Source organism: Lissotriton vulgaris, chromosome 6 (assembly GCF_964263255.1).
Source record: "Lissotriton vulgaris chromosome 6, aLisVul1.2, whole genome shotgun sequence".
Classification (NCBI taxonomy): domain Eukaryota; kingdom Metazoa; phylum Chordata; class Amphibia; order Caudata; family Salamandridae; genus Lissotriton; species Lissotriton vulgaris.
In genome coordinates this window covers 1,281,739,375-1,281,762,152 of record NC_141694.1, presented here as the reverse complement: position 1 = coordinate 1,281,762,152, position 22,778 = coordinate 1,281,739,375, and the positions used below count along the sequence as shown (strand labels likewise).

The window sequence follows — 22,778 nt, the reverse complement described above, 5'->3', positions numbered from 1 at the left end:
CTTGACCACCTGAATTTGGAAAACGGAGGGTTGGCTAGGTGACTTCCAGTGCGCCGTAATGGCCGACAAATGCACCCTGATAGAAGCATACTTTAACCCAGATCTTGCTAAGTACAGAAGGTAAGGAAGAATGACGTCCTCCTGCCCCTTCGTAGGATCGAAGTGATGCTCTCTACACCAAAGAAAGAACCTCTTCCACTTGAACACATATGACGCTCTTGTGGAGGGTCTCTAAGCCTCCTTTAAAATGTGCATGCAATCTGGTGGCAGTTTCAAATGTCCGTATTGCAGGACCTCAGGAGCCATGATGTCAAGTTCAGTGAGGGTAGGTTGGGATGAAGAATCCTCCCGCCCATCTAGGTCAGTAGGTCCGGCCTGCAAGGTAGACTCCTGTGTGGAAGTACAGACAGATTAAGTCAAGTCAAGTCAAAAGATTTGTATAGCGCGCTACATACCCAGAGGGTCTCAAGGCGCTTGAAGAAGGGTAGGGAGTTACTTGTCGAATATCCACGTTTTGAGTTGCTTTCTGAATGCTAGGTGGTTCTGAGTGAGGCGAAGGTGAGTGGGAAGTGAGTTCCAAGTTTTAGCTGCTAGATAGGAGAAGGATCTACCTCCCATGGTGGTTTTGTTGATGCGAGGTACAGTGGCAAGGGCTTGGTTGGAGGATCGTAGCTGGCGGGAGGGGGTGTAGAAGGATAGTCGTGTGTTGAGGCATTCGGGTCCGATTTCATAGAGTGCTTTGTGTGCGTGGGTTAGGAGCCGGAAAGTGATCCTCTTATTGACGGGGAGCCAGTGGAGGTTTTTCAGGTGATCAGAGATGTGTTCTTTACGCGGGATGTCTAATATGAGCCTGTTTGAGGCGTTCTGGATGCGTTGTAGTTTTTTCTGGAGTTTTGCGGTGGTGCCGGCGTAGAGGGTGTTTCCGTAGTCCAGACGGCTCGTGACCAGAGCGTGGGTGACTGTTTTTCTAGTTTGGATAGGGATCCAGCGAAATGTTTTTTTGAGCATGCGAAGAATGTTGAAGCAGGATGAAGAAACGGCGTTGTCTTGTCTGTTCATCGAGAGTGAGGAATCCAGGATGACGCCCAGGTTCCGTGCGTGGTCCGTCGGGATGGGTGCTTTTCCAAGGGCCTCTGGCCACCAAGAGTCGTCCCAGGCGGAGGGGGAGGTACCTAAGATGAGGACTTCTGTTTTGTCGGAGTTCAGTTTCAGACGGCTGTGCTTCATCCATTCAGCTACTTCTTTCATTCCTTCGTGTAGGTTGGTTTTGGCCGTGTTAGGGTCTCTGGTGAGTGATAGGATCAGTTGAGTGTCGTCGGCGTAGGAGATGATGTTGAGGTTATGTTGGCGCGCGATGGTCGCGAGGGGGCTCATGTAAACGTTGAAGAGGGTGGGACTGAGTGAGGACCCTTGAGGTACGCCGCAGATGACTTCAGTGGCCTCTGACTTGAATGGTGGAAGGCGGACTCTCTGGGTTCTTCCGGAGAGGAACGAGGTGATCCATTCCAGTGCTTTTCCTTGGATTCTGATGTTTTTGAGGCGCTGTAGAAGGGTGCTATGGCAGACTGTGTCGAAGGCTGCGGAGAGGTCGAGGAGGATGAGGGCGACTGTGTCTCCATTGTCCAGTAGAGTTCGAATGTCGTCTGTTGCTGCGATGAGGGCGGTTTCGGTGCTGTGCTTGGCTCGGAAGCCGGACTGTGAGGGGTCGAGGGATTTGTTGGTTTCGAGGAATGCGGCGAGCTGGTTGTGGACAGCTTTCTCGATGACTTTGGCCGGGAATGGAAGGAGTGAGATAGGGCGATAGTTTTTGAGTTCGGTGGGGTCAGCTGTGGGTTTCTTCAGGAGGGCGCTGAGTTCGGCATGTTTCCAGCTTTCCGGGAAGGTTGTGGAGTTGAGGGAGCAGTTGATGACGTCTCGGAGGTGCGGTGCAATAATGGAGTCTGCTTTGTTAAAGATGTGGTGAGGGCAAGGGTCAGTGGGGGATCCTGAGTGGATGGAGTTCATCAGACGGACGGTGTCCTCAGTGGAGATTGGCTTCCAGTCATTGAGGATGATCAGGGGGGGTGGGGGTCCTGCAGGGGATTGGGTGGGTTGGTCTCCGGGTTGGTTGTCGAAGCTGTTGTGGATGTCTGCAATTTTGTTGTGGAAGAAGGAGGCTAGGGAGTCGCAGAGGGCTTGAGAGGGGGTGATGTCGTTGGAGTTGGCTGAGGGGTTGGTAAATTCCTTGACGATGTTGAATAATTCCTTGCTGTTATGGGCGTTGTTATCTAGACGGTCTTTGAAGGCTGCTTTCTTGGCATTTCAAATTAGTTGGTGGTGTATGCGGGTGGCGTTTTTGAAGGCGTCCTTGGTGCTGGTGGTTGGGTCTTTTTTCCAGGCCTTCTCGAGGGAGCCACAGAGTTTCTTTGATTTCTTAAGGTCATCGTTGAACCAGGAGGCCTTTTTGCTGCCTAGTTTGATTTGTCGTTTTTCAGTGGTGCTAGGATGTCGGCGCTGTTGGATAACCATTGGGTGAGGTTGGTGGCTGCTTGGTCTGGGTTTGCGGAGTGGGCGGGGGGCTTTTGAAGAAGTGATGAGGAGATCTGGTCGATGGTGATTTTGTTCCAGTTTCTTTGCAGGGTGGGTTGAGGGTGGTTGTTGGATGTGGGCTTGTTGTAGGTGAAGTGAACGCAGCTGTGGTCAGTCCAAAGGAGAGCTGTGGCATGGCTGAAGGAAACATGCTTGCTGGAGGTGAAGATAGGGTCGAGTGTGTGACCTGCGATGTGGGTGGGGGTAGTGACAAGTTGTTTAAGTCCGAGGTTTGCGAGGTTGTCCAAAAGGGAGGTGGTGTTGCGGTCGTTGTTCTTTTCAAGGTGAAAGTTGAGGTCTCCCAAAAGGATGTAGTCCTCGGAGGGGAGCGCGTGTGGAGTGATGATGTCCGTGATGTCTTCACTAAATTGTGCGCGGGGTCCAGGTGGCCTGTAAAGGAGGGTGCCTCTGAGTGTGGTCTTGGGGTCGATGTGGATCTGGAAGTGAAGGTGTTCAGAGTTGGCGAGATTGAAGGTACCACCACTGCCGTGGCCAGTCTGGAGCTATCAGAATCATCTTCATGTTGGATCTGATGAGCTTGGACACCACCTTCGGGATCAGAGGCAGGGGAGGAAAGGCGTAGGCAAATGTCCCTGGCCAATCCATCAAAAGGGCATTCCCCCTTGTCCCTGGACGGTGGGATCTGGACGCGAAGGCGTGGCATTTTTTGTTTTCATCTACTGCGAACAAATCTATTGATGGACGACCCTATTGATGGAAAAGTTCTGCCACCACCTCGTCGTTTAGCTCCCAGTCTGGCTGATCTTCGAAGTGCCGGCTGAGTGAGTCTGCCTTGATAGTTTGTTCTCCTGGAAGGTGCACTGACACCACTGAGAGGTTCCAGGTTAGCAGCCAGTGCCAGATCGCCTGGGACTCCAGGGAGAGAGGGCGTGACCGTGTACCACCCTGTTTGTTCAGATAGAACATGGTGGTCATGTTGTCGGTCTGGACCAGGACCGAGCTGGATTTGATTGCAGGTAGAAAAGCTTTCAGAGCAAGGTGAACTGCTCGCAGCTCCAACATATTGATGTGGTAGGATTCTTCCTCTGCTCACAACCGCCCTTGCATTTGAAGGCACCCCATGTGTGCCCCCCAGCATTGCAGAAATGCGTCTGTCACCAACGATCGCACCGGAAGTGGCTGGTGAAAAGGGACTCCCACCAACAGATTCCGAAGCGGAGTCCACCATTTGATGGAGGATCTCGGTGCCTGGGAGAGACTGATCCGATCTTCCCAGCGATCTGTCAATTGATTCCACTGGTTCTCCAGAGTTTGCTGCAACGGGCGCATTCTCAGCTTGGCATTGGGGATGAGAAAGATACAGGAAGCCATGGATCCCAGAAGGGATGCCATCTGCCGGCCTGTTGGATTCTTCCTCTGGAGTAGAATCCTGCACTTCTGCCACATTGAAGAAAGTCTCTCCTCCGAAGGAAACGCTGTTCCCAAGTTTGTGTCCAGAACGGAGCCTAGGCAATGGATGGTCTGGGTGGGCTGTTGCACTGACTTCTCCATGTTGACATGGAGGCCGAGATCGTGTAACTGCTGCAGACAGACTTGGAAGCAGTTTCTTACTTGGAGGGGATGGCCCTTTTAGAAGCCAGTCATCCAAGTATGGAAAGACGAAGAGACCTTTTCTGTGCAGGAAGGCTGCCAACACTGCCATGCACTTGGTGAAGACTCGCGGAGCAGACATGAGCCCGAAGGGCAGGACTGGTAGTGTTTGTGGCCGGCCACAAACCGCAGATACTTGCGATGACGTAGAGTAATCGGAATATGGAAGTACGCATCTTGGTGGTCCACCGAACACATCCAATCTCCTACTTTTAGATGCGGACATATTTGGTGAAGGGCCTACATGCAAAACTTCTCCTTCACTATGACCTAGTTCAGAAGGCGAAGGTCCAGGATAGGTCGGAACTTGTGCTCCTGATCTTTTTTGGGGACAAGAAAGTACCTGGAGTAAACTCCTTTTCCTCTTTGAGAGGGAGGAATTTCTTCTATAGCTTGTTTTTGAAGAAGAGCCTTCACCTCCTTCCGAAGCAGCTTTATTTGAGGAGGACGAGATCTTTTCGGAGGTATGTCCTTTGGAAGCAGACGAAAACGTAGTGTGTATCCATTGCGTAGTGTATTCAGCAACCAACAATCTTTTGTGATGCTGCACGACTCTGCCAGACATTGTGAAGCACTCCTCTCACTGGAGTGGCAACGGCACCAGAGAAAGCCACTGCTCATGACTTATCTCCTGCTCTCACTGTGGTAGAGGATTGTTGCTGGTGACCACCTCTACCTCGGTTTGACTTTCTTCCCTGTAACTGGGACTTGCCCTGGTTCTTCTTCTGGGCCCACTGAGGGATTTGAACCCTCTGCTGAGGCCCCTTGCGTTGGTTGGGCCTGTACCGACGCTTGTACTCCTTTTTCTCCAAGCCGACTGCCTCAAGTGTGTCCAGTTCGGTTTTCATCCTATTCATCTCCTCGTCTGCGTGCATGACGAAGAGAGAGGAACCAGAGAATGGGAGGTTCAAGATTCTCTGCTGCGCATCCGGTTTGAGGCCTGTCAATTTCAACCAGGATGATCCCCTAGCGCATATTCCATGCGTGTAATAGTGCGCCGATAGCGCAGCGCCGTCCGCCGCTGTGTTAATCATCGGGTTTGCCACCAGAGATCCCTCGGTTACCATTTCATCAAAGTCCTTTTGGTCTTCCTTTGGCAGCTTGGTCTTGAAGCGTTCAAAGGAATCCCATAAAGCTCTGTTGTAACGGCCGACAACGCAGCAGCGTTGGAGAACTTTAGAGTAGAAGCCGCAGAATTGTAGACCTTGCGACCCCATGAGTCCTGGGACCTGCTTTCTTTATCCAGTGGAACCGAGGAAGTAGCAGTGACAGCATGTGTTTTTCGTGCTGCGGCTACGATCACCGAGTCTGCAGGTGGATCCGTCTTAACGAAGACCGGGTCTGAGGCAGCCGGCTTGTATTTCTTTTGGATGCGAGCCGGCACCGCCTTAATGGTAGCTGGAGACAGAAAAGTGTCCATGACAGGGTCAAGAATCCCTGGAACCAAGGGAAGCAATGGTCGAGAAAGTCTTCTGATGAAGAGTCTCGAAAATCACTGTTGTTGCTATTTGAGGAACAGACATCGGGATGATGAGTTTCTGGGCCCCTCTCTGCAGAACCTCATGGTAGGTATTAATGTCATCTATTGGAGAGACCCTAGATATAGGGCTGTCCGAAAGCGTGGGGGAATAATCCCTCTTTGATGAGCGGGTAGAGGAAGTAGAGTAAGTAGAGTAAGTAGATGGTGTTCTTCTACTCCTGCGATGAGCACTGTGCCTCCTTTCCAGTGATCTGACTGCACGTTCCTCCCGTCTGGAGAAACGTGACCTATAGTGCCTTCCCTCAAGGGATCTCTGTGTGGGCTCTACGTCTAGGAGAGCTCTCCCTGTCCACTTATTCCACCAGCCTTTGTAAAGGAGATCTGTTAACAGGACTGGCATACTCCTGCATTCGCCTCGTCGCCCCTGAATCCTGACAGTGATGTAAAGGCAGCTGCCATCGGATAACCGAGCAGCAGAAGGAGCCTCCTTTTGTTGTGAAGGAGACTTGTGGACGTGGCTTCTAGCTTCCGGAGTGGCTGAGAAGAAGAAAGGCGTGAGGCTGACTCCGTCACTAGGACCACCGATCCCCCTCTAGATCTCACTGAGGTAGGTCTCGACGTCTGACGTGAGCCTCTCGATGCCGAACCAACACGCATTCTAGACGTCGATCTCCTTGGTTCCTGACTTCTCGCCGAGAGTCGCTGAGACGACAGCGGAGCAGAGTCTAATTTCGACGTCGAAGGTCTTCAAGACGACGGCGGAGGGGTGTGCGTCCTCAACGCCGAACGCCGACGACTGAGATCTCATCCTCGTCGCCAAGTTGATGACGGCGGAGGACTCTTGGCTCTCGACGTGGTTCGCTGATGGATCGGTGATGACTTAGGTGAACCTGCTCTCTACGCCGAACGACGTGCCGATGATGGCGGAGGGCCTCTATTCCTCGACGCCGATTGTCACGGAGGGGTGATGCTCCTCGACGCCAATCGTCGTCGGGTTGACAGCGGAGGGGTGATGCTCCTAGATGCCGATCGTCGCCGGGTTGACGACGGCGGAGGATCACAAATCTTTGACGTCGACGACATACCTGAATGCCTCTTTCTTCTCGACGGCGAGCTCGCTGTTGAAGGTCTTTTCTTGGATAAATGGCCCACTGGTAGATCTTCTTTCAGAGCCGAGCCCAACGCTGCTGTTGAAGGATGTGAGGTCTTGCTTCTAGATGGTGTTCTAGACCTCTTGGAGCCCTTGCTCACCGGAGATCCTCCTCTAGATGATTTGTCTGCCAGGCCATACAGGCAAAATCTTTCCCTGTCCTTCAGAGTTATCCTGAACAGGGTTTGGCAGTGAGGACAGGTTTTAGGATCATGATCCTCAGGGAGACAAATGATACAGACCTCATGTGAGTCTGTCTTGGCCTTCTTTTTACCACAAGAAGGGCAGGAGTCAAAAAGAGATGGCATTTTAAGATGGTAAAAATGCCCAAAACTGTAAAAAAAAAAGACAGTCCCTTACTTCAATAGATGAAAAACGTCGGAGTAAGGTAAAAAAGTTGTTAAAAGTTAAGAGAATTTCTGACAAAAATCAGAAAGAAGTGGAGCTGTGTTGGCAGGATCCTTCCTGAAGGAGACGGAAAGAACAACTGACCCAACTGTCACCCCTGAGGCATGATGGAAAGCTGGGGGTCAGGAGTGCCTTAAAGGCATGGTGTCAGTTTATCTCTAAGTTGCTATGAGTTAGCTTTTTAGTCTTTTTAGACTGTGGTTTGCAATGCAGCCTGGGAGCGGTCTATGCTTTCAGTCCTTTATGAGATTTTCTATTGTCTGCTGAGCATTAAAACAGATTCAAAACATGTTTTATTGTTGTTTTTCCCTATTTCAGCATGATTCAGCCCTGATGTGCATGAGGCTGCGGAGATATATATATAGATATATATATATATATATATATATGAGGCACATATATTGTAGTGTTTCCGGGGTCCCGCGCATGGGCGGGAATATTCTAATGCTTATGACTATTGATGAGGATCCCCTGGAAGAGAACTGTAAATTAACTGTAAACATTCAGCAGTTAGGAAAGCAAAAATTTACCACTTTTTTTCTAATTCTGAAGTATGATGGAAACAAAGATTTTAATAGGTTCAGAACAAATTAAGATGCTTTACTTGGTGAGGCACAAATTATAAATATTCAATGAAACTATTTCTACACATTATCATTTGTGTGCAATATAGTTTTATCAGTAAAACTGTGTATTTGTGTGCTTGTGCAACGTAAGTGGGCATTTCAATAAAAAATGTGCCGTCTGTCAATATTGTTCTACCACACACGATGCTTTAGTTCTATATAAAATAAAAAAAAACACATCACCGGCCTCATATCCTTTTAAAGGTAGGTGGGTTGCAAACCTTTGTCGTTCTAAAAAGTAGGTTGTGGTTGCAAAACGTTTGTGAACCACTGTCCTAAAATAATGGCCTAATATCAAGCTTGGATTCAGAATCAGGTTGAAAGAACACAACATAATTATTGTCAATGGGGAAATGAGTCTATTCAGTTGATTTCTCTGAATGATTCTAACTTCTGGGGCCCTTCCCTCCTTCAAGACTGATCTTGAAAACGACCTCAGGAGGTTTTCTGGAACAATACAAGCATATAGTTTGTAGATATTTTATATAGACCTTCATCTTGACAAACGAATTGAAGACTATGAAGAGCAATATTAAGACAGAAGACTAATGTACTAATGTACTAATGTATAGGCATTTATATAGCGCACTACTTACCCAGAGGGTCCCAAGGCGCTTCGACCGCTGCGAAACCCTTCCTGGCTTCCCTGAGAGATGGTCCCTTAATGGGTATCTCCAGGGTGAGACCAGGCATCCCCCGCGGTCTGGTGGGGCCGTTAGTGAAGATGAGGCAAGCTAATGCCCAGAGTTGCCGAGTGTGATCGCTGATCAGAGTGGGCACCGAGGCGAGAGAATTATCGAGTCCGCGGACCCTGGCCCAGAAACCTGCCGCGTCGGGAATCGAACCCTGGTCCGGGCCGTCCTCTGCTCTCGGGTCTGCCGCCTCTAACCAGTGAGCCACACTACTTCTCAAGACTCAGTCATGGAAAAGATTGGGAGGGGGGGGTGGTACAACACTAGAATTTTACTCTGAATGGAGGTCAGACAACACTTAACAAGAACATTTTGATTTTCCCTGAGTAAAAATGCTTCTGAGTTTGAAGGAAGAGCTGTTGAGGATTTTGTCAAACTAGGCTGCTATGGCCAGAATAGGCATCCTAGATCATCAATTCAACTCTATTTTTTTCACTGTAGTTAACAAGATGGGAGTAGTAAGGTATTTTCCGAAATTGGTTGGCTTTTGTATTGAAGTTTGGTAGCTAAATGATTGTACTTAGATCAGCACCAGTAATAACCCCAAGGAGCACATGCCAAGAATGCCTTTTATCCGCAATACTATTTGACCTGTCAACTGAGCCAGTTTATCATGAGAGTTTTATTCATAGAGGCCTGCGCTTTTATTATAGTCTTGTCTTATGCTCTATGTATTGGCTCCCATTATCCGTGAATTATCTTGTTTTAATAGCACATCTGGTTTGACCCCATATTAGAGCAAATCTGTATAATTTTCCCTCATGCAATGCAGTAAACATGTCAACTAACATACCATCAGAGAGAATTATGGAGCAGTATATGATAACATCCTGGCTCTGGTAAGACTGTGCATTGCTGTTCCACTTCCGCTGTCTAGCAATGTTGCTTTAATGAAAATTGTGGTCTTGCTTTATTGGTTATATCTCTTTGTGAATAACACAGTTCCACTAACTAAAATTCTTCTGAAACCAGTGATCACTAATTACCAAGATAGACTGGCCAGGCAAAGAATTATTTTAGATGCAAACGCATACATTGCCATACAGGGCAGATGGTTTTCAGCTCCAGATTTCAAGCATTCCTACTCCACACCAGAGGCAGTTTTCTAGACTCAAATATATACAAGACCTTTTGTGTCAATTGATAAGGAAAAACGAAGCAGAGCACTGGCCTGGGACATGATTTGTCTGTGTCAAGGATACTGCCGCAATAGTCCACTGTGGGAAGCCTTTCAAACACTTTGCTTATGCACACAGATTCATGTAGTTATGGTGTTATTTGAACTTTTCCCTATGTCAAAAGACATGTAGTGCTCTGCATTATTTATCACTGTACTGTTCCCCTGCTTCATCCTTAAAGATATTGCATTTAACTGAAGAAAGTGATTGCATTACTCCACGGATTGATTTATTTGAAAGGATTTAGAAACACAAATAAGAATTAAAAGATCATTTAAGTAAACAAAACTTTAAAAAAAAAAGTAGCTGCTTTCGGTGCTATTGAGTGTCATATACATTGCTGTTATATTAACATTGACTATAGGGTTAAAGCATGACAAGTATATGTTTATGCATTTGAATATTTTATGCTAATGCTGGAAAAATGATTTCCACTGTCTTTTATTAGGATTGTGGTGGGGCCATGGCAGCTTTAAAGTGATAGCACAGGTTTTCTCTCTATGCTCTGCTGTACGCCTGTGAGTACAATTTCCTTTCATTTTGCGCTTTTCAAAGAGGGAAAATAATTGTCACAGATATGTTTTTGAATACACATTTAATTTAATAATCTGTTTTGCATTTTGTCTATTTGGTTTTAAAACATCAAATACTTAATGTCTATGAGCAAGCAACATGTACTTTATCATTTTGCTTTGGAGAGTTTTTTCCACCTTTTTAAGGGTGCTGAGATATGTCAGGTGGCTGGTACTATTTAGCGTTAATTAATGAACAATCATTGATGAAAACCAAAAAAGAAATAACAGTTGGTACCGAAAAAAAATAGTCTTAAAACGAATGATACCAAAACTCGGTTTCTAGGTCTTCTCCAAAGTTCCATCTAAGAAAGTCCTTGTACATCTAAGAGTAAATTGGTGCACTCTGCAAACAAAGAACAAAAAAAACCCCATTCAGATTCCATTAACTTACAAAGGTGCCTCTCGGTCTGCTGGGACCAGCAAAACCTGAATAATCTTTCTGCTCCTGCTGGCTCCTGAACTCTTCATCCCGCTCCTTCTTCTTTGTCTTTTCTTCTCGAGAAGAGGAGGAGGAGGAGGGAGACTGGGAATGTTCCTGTTCTTTGTTCTTGCGCTTGCTGCAAAAGAAAACAAAGTTAAGGAAAGCAGAAATACTCATTTTAAAATGGCCTTTAGATAGGTCTAATAAAAGAAGGTCTTAATTCTTTGCTTTAAACATTGGCTGACTCAATTATTTTATTGCAATGAACATTCTTTTGACAACTTGCTTACTAGCCATCTTGTCCTACAAATTCACCAGGAGGAATATCTGTAAGAAACATTATGGAACACGTTATCAAGCTATACCACTAAACCTCTGAAACACTTTTGAAATCTTCCCTGTTCAAAAGAGAAGGTCACAGAAATAACATTATAGGTTTTCCTCAACCTTTTTTATTTTAAATAGAGAATGGACTTCATCGCAATAGAATGCATCTCTCAGGTATGTCTAAAACAAAGTTCAAATACCAACTGACCTCAGCTCCTATTTAGCACACATGCACTCGGATAAAATCGTATTTTAAAAGTAGCACATCCATTCCATTTTAAATAACCCAAATTTCAGCCAACGAGGTGGAAGCTTAAGCTCTCCTACACCCGCCCCCAAGAGGCCACCATAGCTCAGACTTCAAAGCACAAGTGTGAGGATAAAATATGATGAGCCTATGACCCAGAAGGAGGGAGGGTCTAATGTGAATATGGATAAGTTACTTACCTGTAATCCAAGTTTTCTTCCAGGGGTATACACCTCAGTCATAACCACTGAATAGTCCCGCCCACGAGGGGGACCACGGAGCAATAGCCAATAATATGTATGTGTGTGTGTGTATGTATATATATATATATATATATATATATATATATATATATATATAAAATATATATAATATACATATGCAGCCTGAAAACACTATATTAGGCTCCAAATCTGCCATTATTGCATGTAAATCTTTTACATTTGACAAAATAAAGACATATAAATCACCATATATGATATATGTAAAGAAGGAAACTGCCCTGAGTTTGCTTTGAAACACACAACCTTTATTTTCAAAGGTAAAAAAGTCAGGATCATAGAGGCAGATTTAGCCTAGACAGGCTGCATAGAAAACAATTGGAAAAATTGACGCCGGGCCTTTGAGACCTCCAGGAACTCAGAGGCTCCCATAATGCACCACGGGTGACAGGTCAGTTCTTCTGGACAGCGTATAACAGTGAAATCACAGTATGGGTAACAGGTACAATATATAGGTCTGGTATTCGCCAGGGGAGGAGGGAGGGTTGCTTATGACTGATGAGTATACCCCTGGAAGAGAACTAGGATTATAGGTAAGTAACGTATCCTTCTCTTCCAGGGGATACTCATCAATAGTCATAAGCACTGAATAGAGTAGCAAGCCCATCCCCGCATCCTGCGGGCAAATACTAGCATATCAAACCATTTTACCAACATATATTACCCAAACAAATTTCTCACGGATTCTTGACCAAACTGAGCATCCGCTTGAGTATCAGCCTCAAGGCAGTAATGGCATGCGAAGGATATGAACCGAACGCCATGTGGCTGCTTTACAAATTTCTTGAATAGGTACATTCCTAAGCATTGCTATCGTAGCAGCTTTTCCTCTAGTAGAGTGAGCTCTCGGTTTGCCCGGGAGCTGCTTTTGTGCAAACTGATAAGATAACATAATACATGACACTATCCATCTAGAAAGGGACCTTTTAGAGGCAGAAAAAAATGTATTTTCCAGACCATAATTCACAAACAGTTGGTCAGACTTTCGTACAATTTTTGTTTTGTCAAGATAGAATTTTAACACTCGTTTTAAATCTAAAGAGTGCAGAGCTCTTTCAGCCGGATTGGCAGGATTGGCAAAGAAAGTAGGAAGGGTTACTGACTGGTTGATGTTCAACTGAGACCACCTTAGGAAGGAACCTTGGGTGAGTACGCAACACCACTATTTGCATGAAAAATTAGATAAGGCTCTGTAGAGCACAAGGCTTGTATCTTGCTTACCCTGCGAGCAGATGTGATTGCCACGAGAAAAGCAGTCTCCCACGAAAGATGCTGAAGGGAAGGTTTGTGGATGGGTTTAATGGGGGACCCATTAGTTTAGAGAGGACTACATTTAGTTCCCAAGGAGGAGATGGAGTCCTAACAAGAGGATATACCTTTGAGACCTTCCAGAAAATACTTTACAACTGGCATGTGAAAGAACAAAGCCTGAGTGGGAGACTTTCTAAATGCTATTATCACTGCCAGGTGAACTTTTATGGAGGAGTATTGTAAACCTGCTTTGTCCAAATACAGTAAGTATGGTAACAGTACCTGTTCCTGACCTCCAATAGGGTCATCACCTGCAGCAGTATACCACATGTAAAAACGCTTCCACTTAAAAGCGTTTAACTTTATCGTTGAAGCTCTCCTAGCCTCCTTCAAGATCTGCATGCAGTCCTGAGAAAGGCCTAAATGTCCATATTGGATGAACTCACGAGTCATGCTGCTAACCGCAGGGACAGCAGGTTGGGGTGGAACAACTTGCCGCCCACCCTGGTCAGCAGATCCGGATGACATGGCAACCTCCTGTGTGGTACTTTGGACAGGTGAAGACGGTCCGGGTACCACCACTGGCGAGGACACTCTGGAGCAACCAGGATCATGTCTGTTTTGGACTTGTACAACTTCCTGATCACCATGGGAATGAGTGTAATCAGTGGAAAAGCGTAGAGTAATTTCTCTGACCAATCTATCCAAAGAGCATTCCCTTTGGTACCTGGTTGCAGGTACCTGGAGGCGAAGACGCTGCATTTTGCGTTTTCATCGTCCGCGAAGAGCTCGATGTCTGGTGTTCCCCAGTTGTGGAAGATGTCTTGTACCACTTCTTTTTTTAGCACCCAGTCGTGTGCTTTTACGAAATGCCTGCTTAGGTCGTCCGCTTGGACGTTGAGGACGCCTGGTAAGTGAATCGCAGATATTTTCATGATTTGTGCCAGAAGCAATTTTCAAATCGCTTGTGCTTCCAGCAACAGGGGTCGGGATCTGGTTCCCCCTGCTTGTTCACTTAGTACACTGTTGTTGTGTTGTCCATCTGAACAAGCAGAGAAGTCGATGTGACTGAAGGAAGAAATGCTTTGAGAGCTAGATGCACCGCTCTGAGTTCCAGCATGTTTATGTGGTATAGTTGCTCTTTCTATGACCACATCCCTTGGATTTGTAATGATCCCATATGAGCGCCCCATCCCTGAAGGGACGGATCCATCACCAGTGTCTGCTCGGGCATTTCCTCTTGAAAAGGAACTCCAACGATGAGATGAACCAGTAGCATCCACCATCTGATGGAGAGTCGGACTGACAGAGGTATTGCTAACTGTCCTCCCAGCGATTGGAGATTTGGGACCAATGATCCGCCAGAGTTTGCTGCAGAGGCCTCATGTGAAGCCTGGTGTTTGGAACGAGAAAAATGCACAAGGCCATAGACCCCAGCAGAGAGGGGACCTGCCTCGCCGTGGGCGGAGGTATCTTCAGGAGAGTTGGACACGTGGAGAATGGATGGTCTCTCCCCCGAAGGATACGCTCTTGCGCTGACTGAGTTCAGAGTTGCACCTAGATCGTGTATCCTCTGTGTTGGATTGCGGATGGACTTTTTGAAGTTTACATGCAGACCGAGCTGATGCAACTGGTGAATACAGTGCATGAGGTGCTGTTGCAGAAGAGTGGGAGACGCACTCTTGAGAAGCCAGTCGTCTAGGTAAGGGTAGATGAATATGTGCTGTTTCCTCAAGAAAGCAGCTACTACTAAGATGCACTTTGAGAATGTGGGAGGAGCCGACTTCAGCCCGAAGGGCAGGACCGTGAATTGGAAGTGATCTGATTGGATGCGAAACCTTAGGAACTTCCGATGCTTGGAGGGATTGGTATGTGGAAATAGGCATCTTGAATATCTATGGAACACATCCAGTACCCTTGATGCAGCAGCAGTATTATTTGATGTAATGCCAGCATTCTGAATTTTTCTTGTTGAATGAATTTGAGACGTCTGAGATCTAGTATAGGCCTGAGCTCCTTGTTTGGACTTTTCTTCGGGACCAAAAAGTAGCGAAAGTAGATCCCCTGCCGATGTTGATGCCATGGGACCTCCTCAATGGCGTTCTTTAGGAGTAGAGCAGACACCTCTTCCCTCAAAAGATTTACAAGATGGGTGACAGTCCTTTGAGGAGGAATGGAAGGTGGAGGGGACTTGAACTTGATGGTATACCCATTCTTTACAATATTCAGCACCCACTTGTCTAGTGTGATTTTTTCCCACTCTTCCAGGTAGAAACAGACACTTCCCCCCCAAAGGGAGTGGATAACTGATCGGGGAAGCAAGCACTCACTGCTTTTGTAATTGTTGCTTGGCAACCGGTGTGGACTGTCTAAATTTACCACCTCTTCCTCTACCAGGAGGACGCTGGGAAAATTGTGACCTTCCTTGATGCTGCTGGGAGGACCATTGAGGGGTTTCAACCCTCTGTTGGTTTTGTCGCTGATCGTAAGGGCGGTAACGTCGCCTAAAGTCCTTCCTCTTCTCGAGCCCCACAGCTTTTACTGTATCCAGCTCGGTTTTCAATCTAGACATCTTATCATCAGTATGAGAGCCGAAGAGTGATGTTCTATTGAAAGGGAGATTGAGAATGCGATGTTGTGCTTCAGGTTTTAGCCAAGTCAATCTCAACCAGGCAGAGCGTCTGGCACAAATCCCATGAGAATAGCCATAAGCAGCTAGATCTGAGGCATCTGCCGCTACACTGATCACTTGATTGGCTACCAAGCCACCCTCATGCAGAATTTCTAAGAAATCTTGCTTGTCCTCTTTTGGGAGCTTCTCCGTGAAATGGAGTCCCATAAGGAACAGTCATATCGACCCAGCAAGGCACTGGCTACTTTCATGTAAGAAGCTGAGGTCATGCACATCATCTTCCCCACAGAATCCATAGCTTTACTGTCCTTATCGGAGGGCACTGCCGATGATGCTGACCCGGTCTGATTTTTTCGTGCAGCCAAAACAATAATTGAGTCTGGTGGAGGGTCAGCCCTCAGAGATCAAGGGTAATTTTCGGCCACCTTGTATTTCTTGGTGATCCGAGATGGAGCAGCTCCCACCGATGCTGGAGTGAGAACATTTTGTAGAGCAGGCTCCAGCAATCCAGGCACTAGAGGGAGCAAAGGTCTAGAAGAAGACTTTTGGTGCATGGTTTCAAAGATCACTGATGTTTTGGTGGTAGAGACCGGCATTTCAATGTGGAGTTTTGCAGCCCCTCATTGAGGTCAGAATATCATCGATGGGCGATATTCTACTTGGTGGAGGGGAAGAGTCGGAGAATAGTCAGCCTTGGAATCAAACGACCATGAAGAAGATCTAAGGCTTCGCCTTCTAGGAGTTCGGTGTCGAGATCTAGGTGCCCGACTCCTAGGAGAGCGTGATGAACGTTCTTGTCTTTCCGAAGAATGCACAGACTGAATCAAAGGTGTCCTGGACCTTGAAGGAGAACGTTTTAGATTATTCCTGTGAATCTTCCACTCTCTAATGTCTCCTAGCCATCTCGGCAAGATATTAGTAGGTGAAGCTGGAGACGGAACTTGCGAGTGTTCAGGAGACACTTGTACTATCTGAAGTCCTGGGGAGGAGGAAGCACTCCTTGACGTAACCACCTGGGCGTCCCGCGTCAAACAGTCCTTTGGCGTCGCTCTAGGTCTCTTTGCTGGCAGAGATCCATGATCTGATGGTGATCTCAACGTCGACCTCCTCTAGATCGTGACCTTTTAGATCCAGAAGGCCTTTTCCTAGATCTCGACGATGTCGATGGCATGTGTCTCGACGTCGAATGTCTAGGTCTCTTTGGCATCGAAGCCCTTGGTGTTCGGCTTGACGTCGATGCCATGGGACCTCTCGCTGTCTATCTCAACGTCGGTCCAGAACCACTCTGCGGCGAGCGGCGACGTTGAGCCCCGGCCTCTTGACGTCGTAGGCGAGCCAGAATTGGACCGCCTACGCGTGGATGTAGACTTCATCCTATGTATCTTTTCACCTTGTCTCGATGGCGAAGGATATTTCGACGTCATCGGATGTCTCGGCGGCGATTTCGATGCCGCCTGAGCACAAAGGTACCTTGGATGTCAATCTGTCCCTCGACGGCGTAGGAGACGGATGCCTCCTTTTCTTACCTTTTTCTTTGCGCTCTCTTGATTGAGAGTAGGACATCCTTGAATGATGCTCTTCTCGCCCACTCACGGTTTCCTTTCCTCTCTCCAGCATGGAATGCAGCTTAATCTTCTCCCTTTCCATAAGGGTTCTCTTGGAAAACTTGCTGCAATGGTAACATTTGTCTGGCTTGTGAGAAGGTAAACAAGCAATACAGACCGAACGAGGGTCTGATTTTGCCATCTTTTTTCCACATGCCGGGCACTTATAAGGCTAGCATTTTGACTGGAAAAAATATCCAAAAATCATAAAAATTAGAAGAACTAGCAAGCTAAGTACTAAAGACGTTGAGTGAAGTAAAAAAAATTAACTTTCTACCAGAAAAAGGTGATAAAAATCACCAACTAGGGAGCTCAATGCTCCAGGATCCTCACAGAAGGAGCAGGGCAAAAGAACTGACCTAATTGTCACCTGTGGTGCATTATGGGAGCCTGGGGGTTCCTGGAGGTCTTAAAGGCACGGAGTCAATTTTTCCAATTGGTTTTTATGCAGCCTGTCTAGGCTAAATCTGCCTCTATGATCCTGCCTTTTTTACCTTTGAAAATAAAGGTTGTGTGTTTGAAAGCAAACTCAGGGCAGTTTTCTTCTATTCATATACCACATATGGTGATTTATATGTATTTATTTTGTCAAATGTAATAGATTTACATGCAATAATGGCAGATTTGGAGCCTAATATGGTGTTTTCAGGCTGCATATGTATATTCATATCTATATATATGGGTATTTATGTGTGTGTCTATATATTATATATATATGTAGATTTATGCATACTATTGGCTATTGCTCCGGGGTCCCGCACGTGGGCGGGACTATTCAGTGCTTATGACTATTGAGGAGTAACCCCTGGAAGAGAAATAAAATATATCAATGTTGGAGAAAAGGAGTTACGGGTAACTAATTTCTCCTTTAACACTGGATCTTTTATATATTCACATGTTTCAATCAGTCTAGCAAGCTATACACATTATAAATTACAACTAGAGCTCCTGGTTTTATGGTATTGATTTTTTTGCCATTTCCGTCTGTATTTATCCATATTTATTTTTTGGGCATTTTTATCTGTATTTAGCCACATTTATTTTTGCAACAAGCAAAAGACTATGCTACAGCTAGTATTTTTCACATTTATTTAATTTCACCCCATATTTATGATGAAAGCGCAGATCCCTGCTTAAATCTTACTTTAGGCTCCTGTTAAATGGCGTTGCTAGTTCATACGAGATGGAATGGGGTTTCCCAGCGCCTGCAAACCCTAACGGATGACCAGAAACGCTCTAGAAATGTACCACTGATTGACTGTAAGACGAACTAACAGCTAGGTTCAGAAAGGGCGGATTTCCTCCTTCCCGAGCACATGGCAATGAAGATGTTGTTCCAAATTCTGTAGTAACAGTGATGGTTTGGAAGTCTGACATCTAGTGCTTTATAGCACATTGCGCCTCGCTTCCGCTATTTCTAGGATATTCAAGTATTATGTCTAGTTTCTCTTCCCCTTTTGCTCTGTGCCGATGATGTGCTCTCCACCTGCTACCCTTGGGCACTTGGTTTTATGAAAATTAGTTCTGCCAGTTACTTGATGCCTTCTTGAACAGTGGCGCTCGTACCAGTGCCAAGGTTAGCCCTGCTATTGACCCAGAGTATAGAACATCTGTATCCTATAGCACAGTGGGTTGGTGCGCCTGTGGTGTACACCAAGTGGAACTCAGGCCATGTGATCAATTAAACCTGCCATCTTCCAGGAAGGCCAGTGGTGAATTCACAATACACGCTGAAGTACGGCAAACAACAGTGGGCATTCAGGGAGACAGGAGGGGCCCCTGCCTGCCTACATACTGGGATGAGAGGCACAGGGGACAAGCAGAACCGGGTTACGGAAGGGCACAGCTGGCAAGTGGAGGCTGGAGTGTGAGGTGCACGAGGCTGACTGCTACGATGTGCACGAGGGCTTGCGAGAGGGTCTGGGAGAATGGAGTAGAGGCCCCAGCACTTGCTACTCCTTGTTGACACCTGCCGCTGTTCCCTGCACTGCTGCCCTCACACACTGGATACGACCTCTCTTTGGTATATGTATTGTATCAGTCCAAACTTAAATACCATGTTGGTTCTATCTCCCATCAACCCATGCTGAGTCGGACATATGCTGGAGTAAATGTGACTCTCATGATCTACTTCTCATGGGTAGTGCTTTGGTAATGCTGTGTGTTCAGTTAGTAAGGTCATGGAAAGAAGAGTCTCAATCCACAGACTCCATGAATTCACCTTGTTACCCAGCGTAAGAGAGAAACTGTCAATGTAAGTTTCGGAGAGGCAATCTTCGATGAGCTTTGAGTGATGCGGTTACCTTATGGGTCTAAATTAAGTTTTCTGAGCGCGAGAAAGTTCAAATATATTAAATTGTGCAGCCTAGCAAGGTGCATTTAGATGTTCTACCTGTCTTTGTGCCATTAGCTGCGATAAAGGCAAATCAGTTGAGAAAATTACCTTTTAACATGTCTGTTTCAAGGACTGCGGTGAGCCTAAGATGACCAACATGACTGAATGCTTTCAATAAATCAAGCGGGAGGAGTAGGCGGATATCACTATTGTGAAACATGCGGGGATTGCCACCCAGAACAGTAATGGGTGCAGATTCAGTGCTGCAACATTAAGAAAACCTGACAGGTATCACTGGTATGGTGCTAGCAACTTATACTGGGGTGTGTCAAAGGTGGCCAGCCACACATTTTTCAATGACTTTATCTAAAAGAGATAGGACACAGGTCAGTAACTCGAAAGTTAGTCTGCAATATAGCGAAAGTAGATCCCCCTCAGAGTGAAAATAAACTTGCTGTGCAAATGCACATTCATTTGGGCATGGTTCCATGTGTTCGAGATTTCCAGATGCACATGTCACAATGGACGGATTGTACGCATACACAAATTCATAATTGCTTTGTGGAATACAGTGCAGCCCACCGAGCCCTGCTTTGTTCAGGTTGTTTATTTTGGTATGATAGGTTAATCAGGATGGTATTTTAAGTATTTGATCTCTCCAACTAGAATACTTTTAAGTGCTGAAGTCTGCAGCCACTGTAACTTTCTATCAGTTACCCAATTATAGAACAACAAAGTAAATGGACACAACAGAGGCATGGTTTGCGGGACAAAGGTGATCTTTTCAGGGGTCAATAACGTATGTATTACAAAACATGCATATGGGATAGATGAGGATTACGGACTACAAGTCTAAAATGTCTTTTGGTTACAAAGAAGGCAAAAGACGCGACACCATTTGCCCTCCTGGTATCGCTCCGTGCCCCCAGCACTCGACTTTGCGAATTGCCCAGGTTGAAAGTGTCCATAGTGTCATTTAGTTGGTCGCGACATCACTATGCCAGACAATGTGATGGCCAATGCCCACGCTGTGATTTTAGTGTGTCCTGGGGTCCCCTCCCTACTTACCCATGGTGCCCCCCCTTTTCATGTCGAGCGATCTACAAAGGCACTGAGTCCAGAGAAAGAGACAGTTAATTACAGCCTAAACAGCCGAGAGTGTACATTAAAAAAAGCTGATAAGCGCTCCTGGACTGCTGCTGTCAGGGCTCCTTGGAAACAAATCACTCAGCAGGGGAGTGCTTAGGGTGATTTAGATGGAAGACTAGTGTGCCGGAGAATCTGGAAAAGGTTTCAAATTTCTTTCTGCAGCCCCTGTGAACCTCAGACAGGGATAGACACATCGCTGTTTTGTCAGTATTTTTCCGTATCTATTTATAAATACAGACAAAAGAAAAAATGTTTTCCGTCTGTATTTATGTGTATAAATTCATTTAAACGGAAAACCGGGAGCCCTAATTACAACAAAGCAAGAACCAGGCTTACCTTTAATGGAACAAGTTTCTCACTTCTGCATTCACATCTAGGCATTAGTGCTTACTAAACTTACGCCTGGTCTTCTGGGTGGCTGCATGGCAGATGTCCTTCAAGGGCACCCCAGAATAGAGTGCCACAGCTGAATCAATGCCTCTGGTGGAATGCACCCTACATTTCCCATGGAGAGGACACTCAGCCTGTATTGCTTTCCGTCATGCCAAAGCTAAGAGTCAACAAGCTGTCCCCTGTTTGGGCAGAGCTTGACCTCTTCACGGTTGACCTAACAACACAGCTGACCTGATGTGTATTTGCCCTTTGTCTTGTCTATATAGAATTTGAAACATCTATGCAAATCCAAGCAATGTAATGATCTTTCTGCTGTTGAAGATGGGGTTGGAAAAAAGGTCTGAGAAGGACAGGTCAATTTAGAGGAGTCGGTTGAAACCTTCCAAATGAATTTATGGATGATTCTAAGAATTACCCTGTCCTTCATGAACCAGGGAAAAGGCTCACTGATGGTGACTGAAGACTATTAAGTTCCCACGAAACCGGACAATGTCGAAGAGGTGGAAATGCTCTAGAGAGCCCTTTCACAAACTGTTTAAAGATGTTCTGGGAAGAGAGTAGACTTTGATGGGTCAGTTCTTCTACATCTCAAGACTGCAGCCAGATGGACCCAGACTGAATATTTGAGTCCACTATAGGCTAAATTTAACAAATAGGGAAGGATCTGAATAGGTTATATCTGAAGTGAATGATGATCATTATTCCTGCACCAGACACAGAAACGCTTCCATTTAGCATTGTCTTTGGTCAGACCATCACTTATTAAAATTCTTTCTACAGAACGCTTCCACTCACAGTAATCCCTGTAAAGTACAGAAGTGGAGTAGGCCCTGGAAGAAAGTTAGCTTAGCTACTATCTCTCTCACCATTTCAACACTCGGCCCCATGTTAATACAGACAACTTAAATTCTGCAGTCGAAACCTTTGAGATGGCAATTACTAAGGCCCTTGACACTATTGCCCCCTGACTAAAGCCAAACGCAATCATAAAACATTCACCTTGGTTTACTAATCTCTTAAAATCTGATAAGCTAGCGACCAGGAAAGCCGAATGTAAATAGAGGCATACCTAAAAGCACTGAGGACAGACAGGCCTACATGACTTTGATAATATTTCAAAAGCCCCCCAAAAAATTATATAGGCAACAGAACAAATAAGGCCTCCAACTCTCACAAAAAACTCTATAAAATATTAAAAGAATTTACCAGCTCCATATCCTGCAAGTCTGAACAACCTATCTCACAGGACTGGGTGGACACTTTGTCCACTTTCTTTGAGGAAAAAAATCAATAACATTCAGGGCCTCTTTCCTAACGAGTCATGTAAACGTCTGTACCACCGGTCCGTCTGTGATCACACTTCTACTCTAACTTCTCTACATACATTCAGTGAATTCACACAAGAGTAAGTTAATGCTGCCCTCTCTAAGATCAAATCAGTCTCCCCTGCCAACTCAGTCCCACCCCATATTCTGACCATAATTGGACCAAGTCTTCTCACCGGCCTCACTGAGCTTTTCAATTTATCCTTATGTCAATCAACAGTTTCCACAAAATGGAAGGCAGCCATGGTTAAGCCAAACTTAAAGTCCACCCTGGACCCCAAGGAACCAAACAACCATTGGCCCATCTCACTTCTCCCTTTTTTTGGGAAAGTCCTGGAGTCCTTAATCAACAGACAACTCACCTTTTCTAGAGAGTAATAAACTGCTGGTCCTTTCCCAATCAGAGTTTCAGGATGCTCACAGCACAGAAATTGCACTGCCAGAGGTAGCCGACAACATCAGACTTTCCCTTGACGCTGGTCAGTCATCCATTTCGGTCCTACTCGATCTATTGGCTGTCTTTGA

At 45.9% G+C, this 22,778-nt stretch overlaps 1 protein-coding gene across 7 annotated transcripts in view; it reads right to left on the bottom strand.

Annotated features, from left to right (window-relative positions):
- The window catches only part of BCLAF1 (BCL2 associated transcription factor 1), a 406,790-nt gene that overhangs the window by 116,451 nt on the left and 267,561 nt on the right, over nt 1-22,778 (bottom strand). For all 7 annotated transcript variants that reach the window (XM_086927408.1, XM_086927409.1, XM_086927410.1 and 4 more), the window contains exon 9: nt 10,680-10,845. In XM_086927408.1, the coding sequence (XP_086783534.1) occupies nt 10,680-10,845 (166 nt within the window). The remainder of the gene's footprint in view (nt 1-10,679; nt 10,846-22,778) is intronic.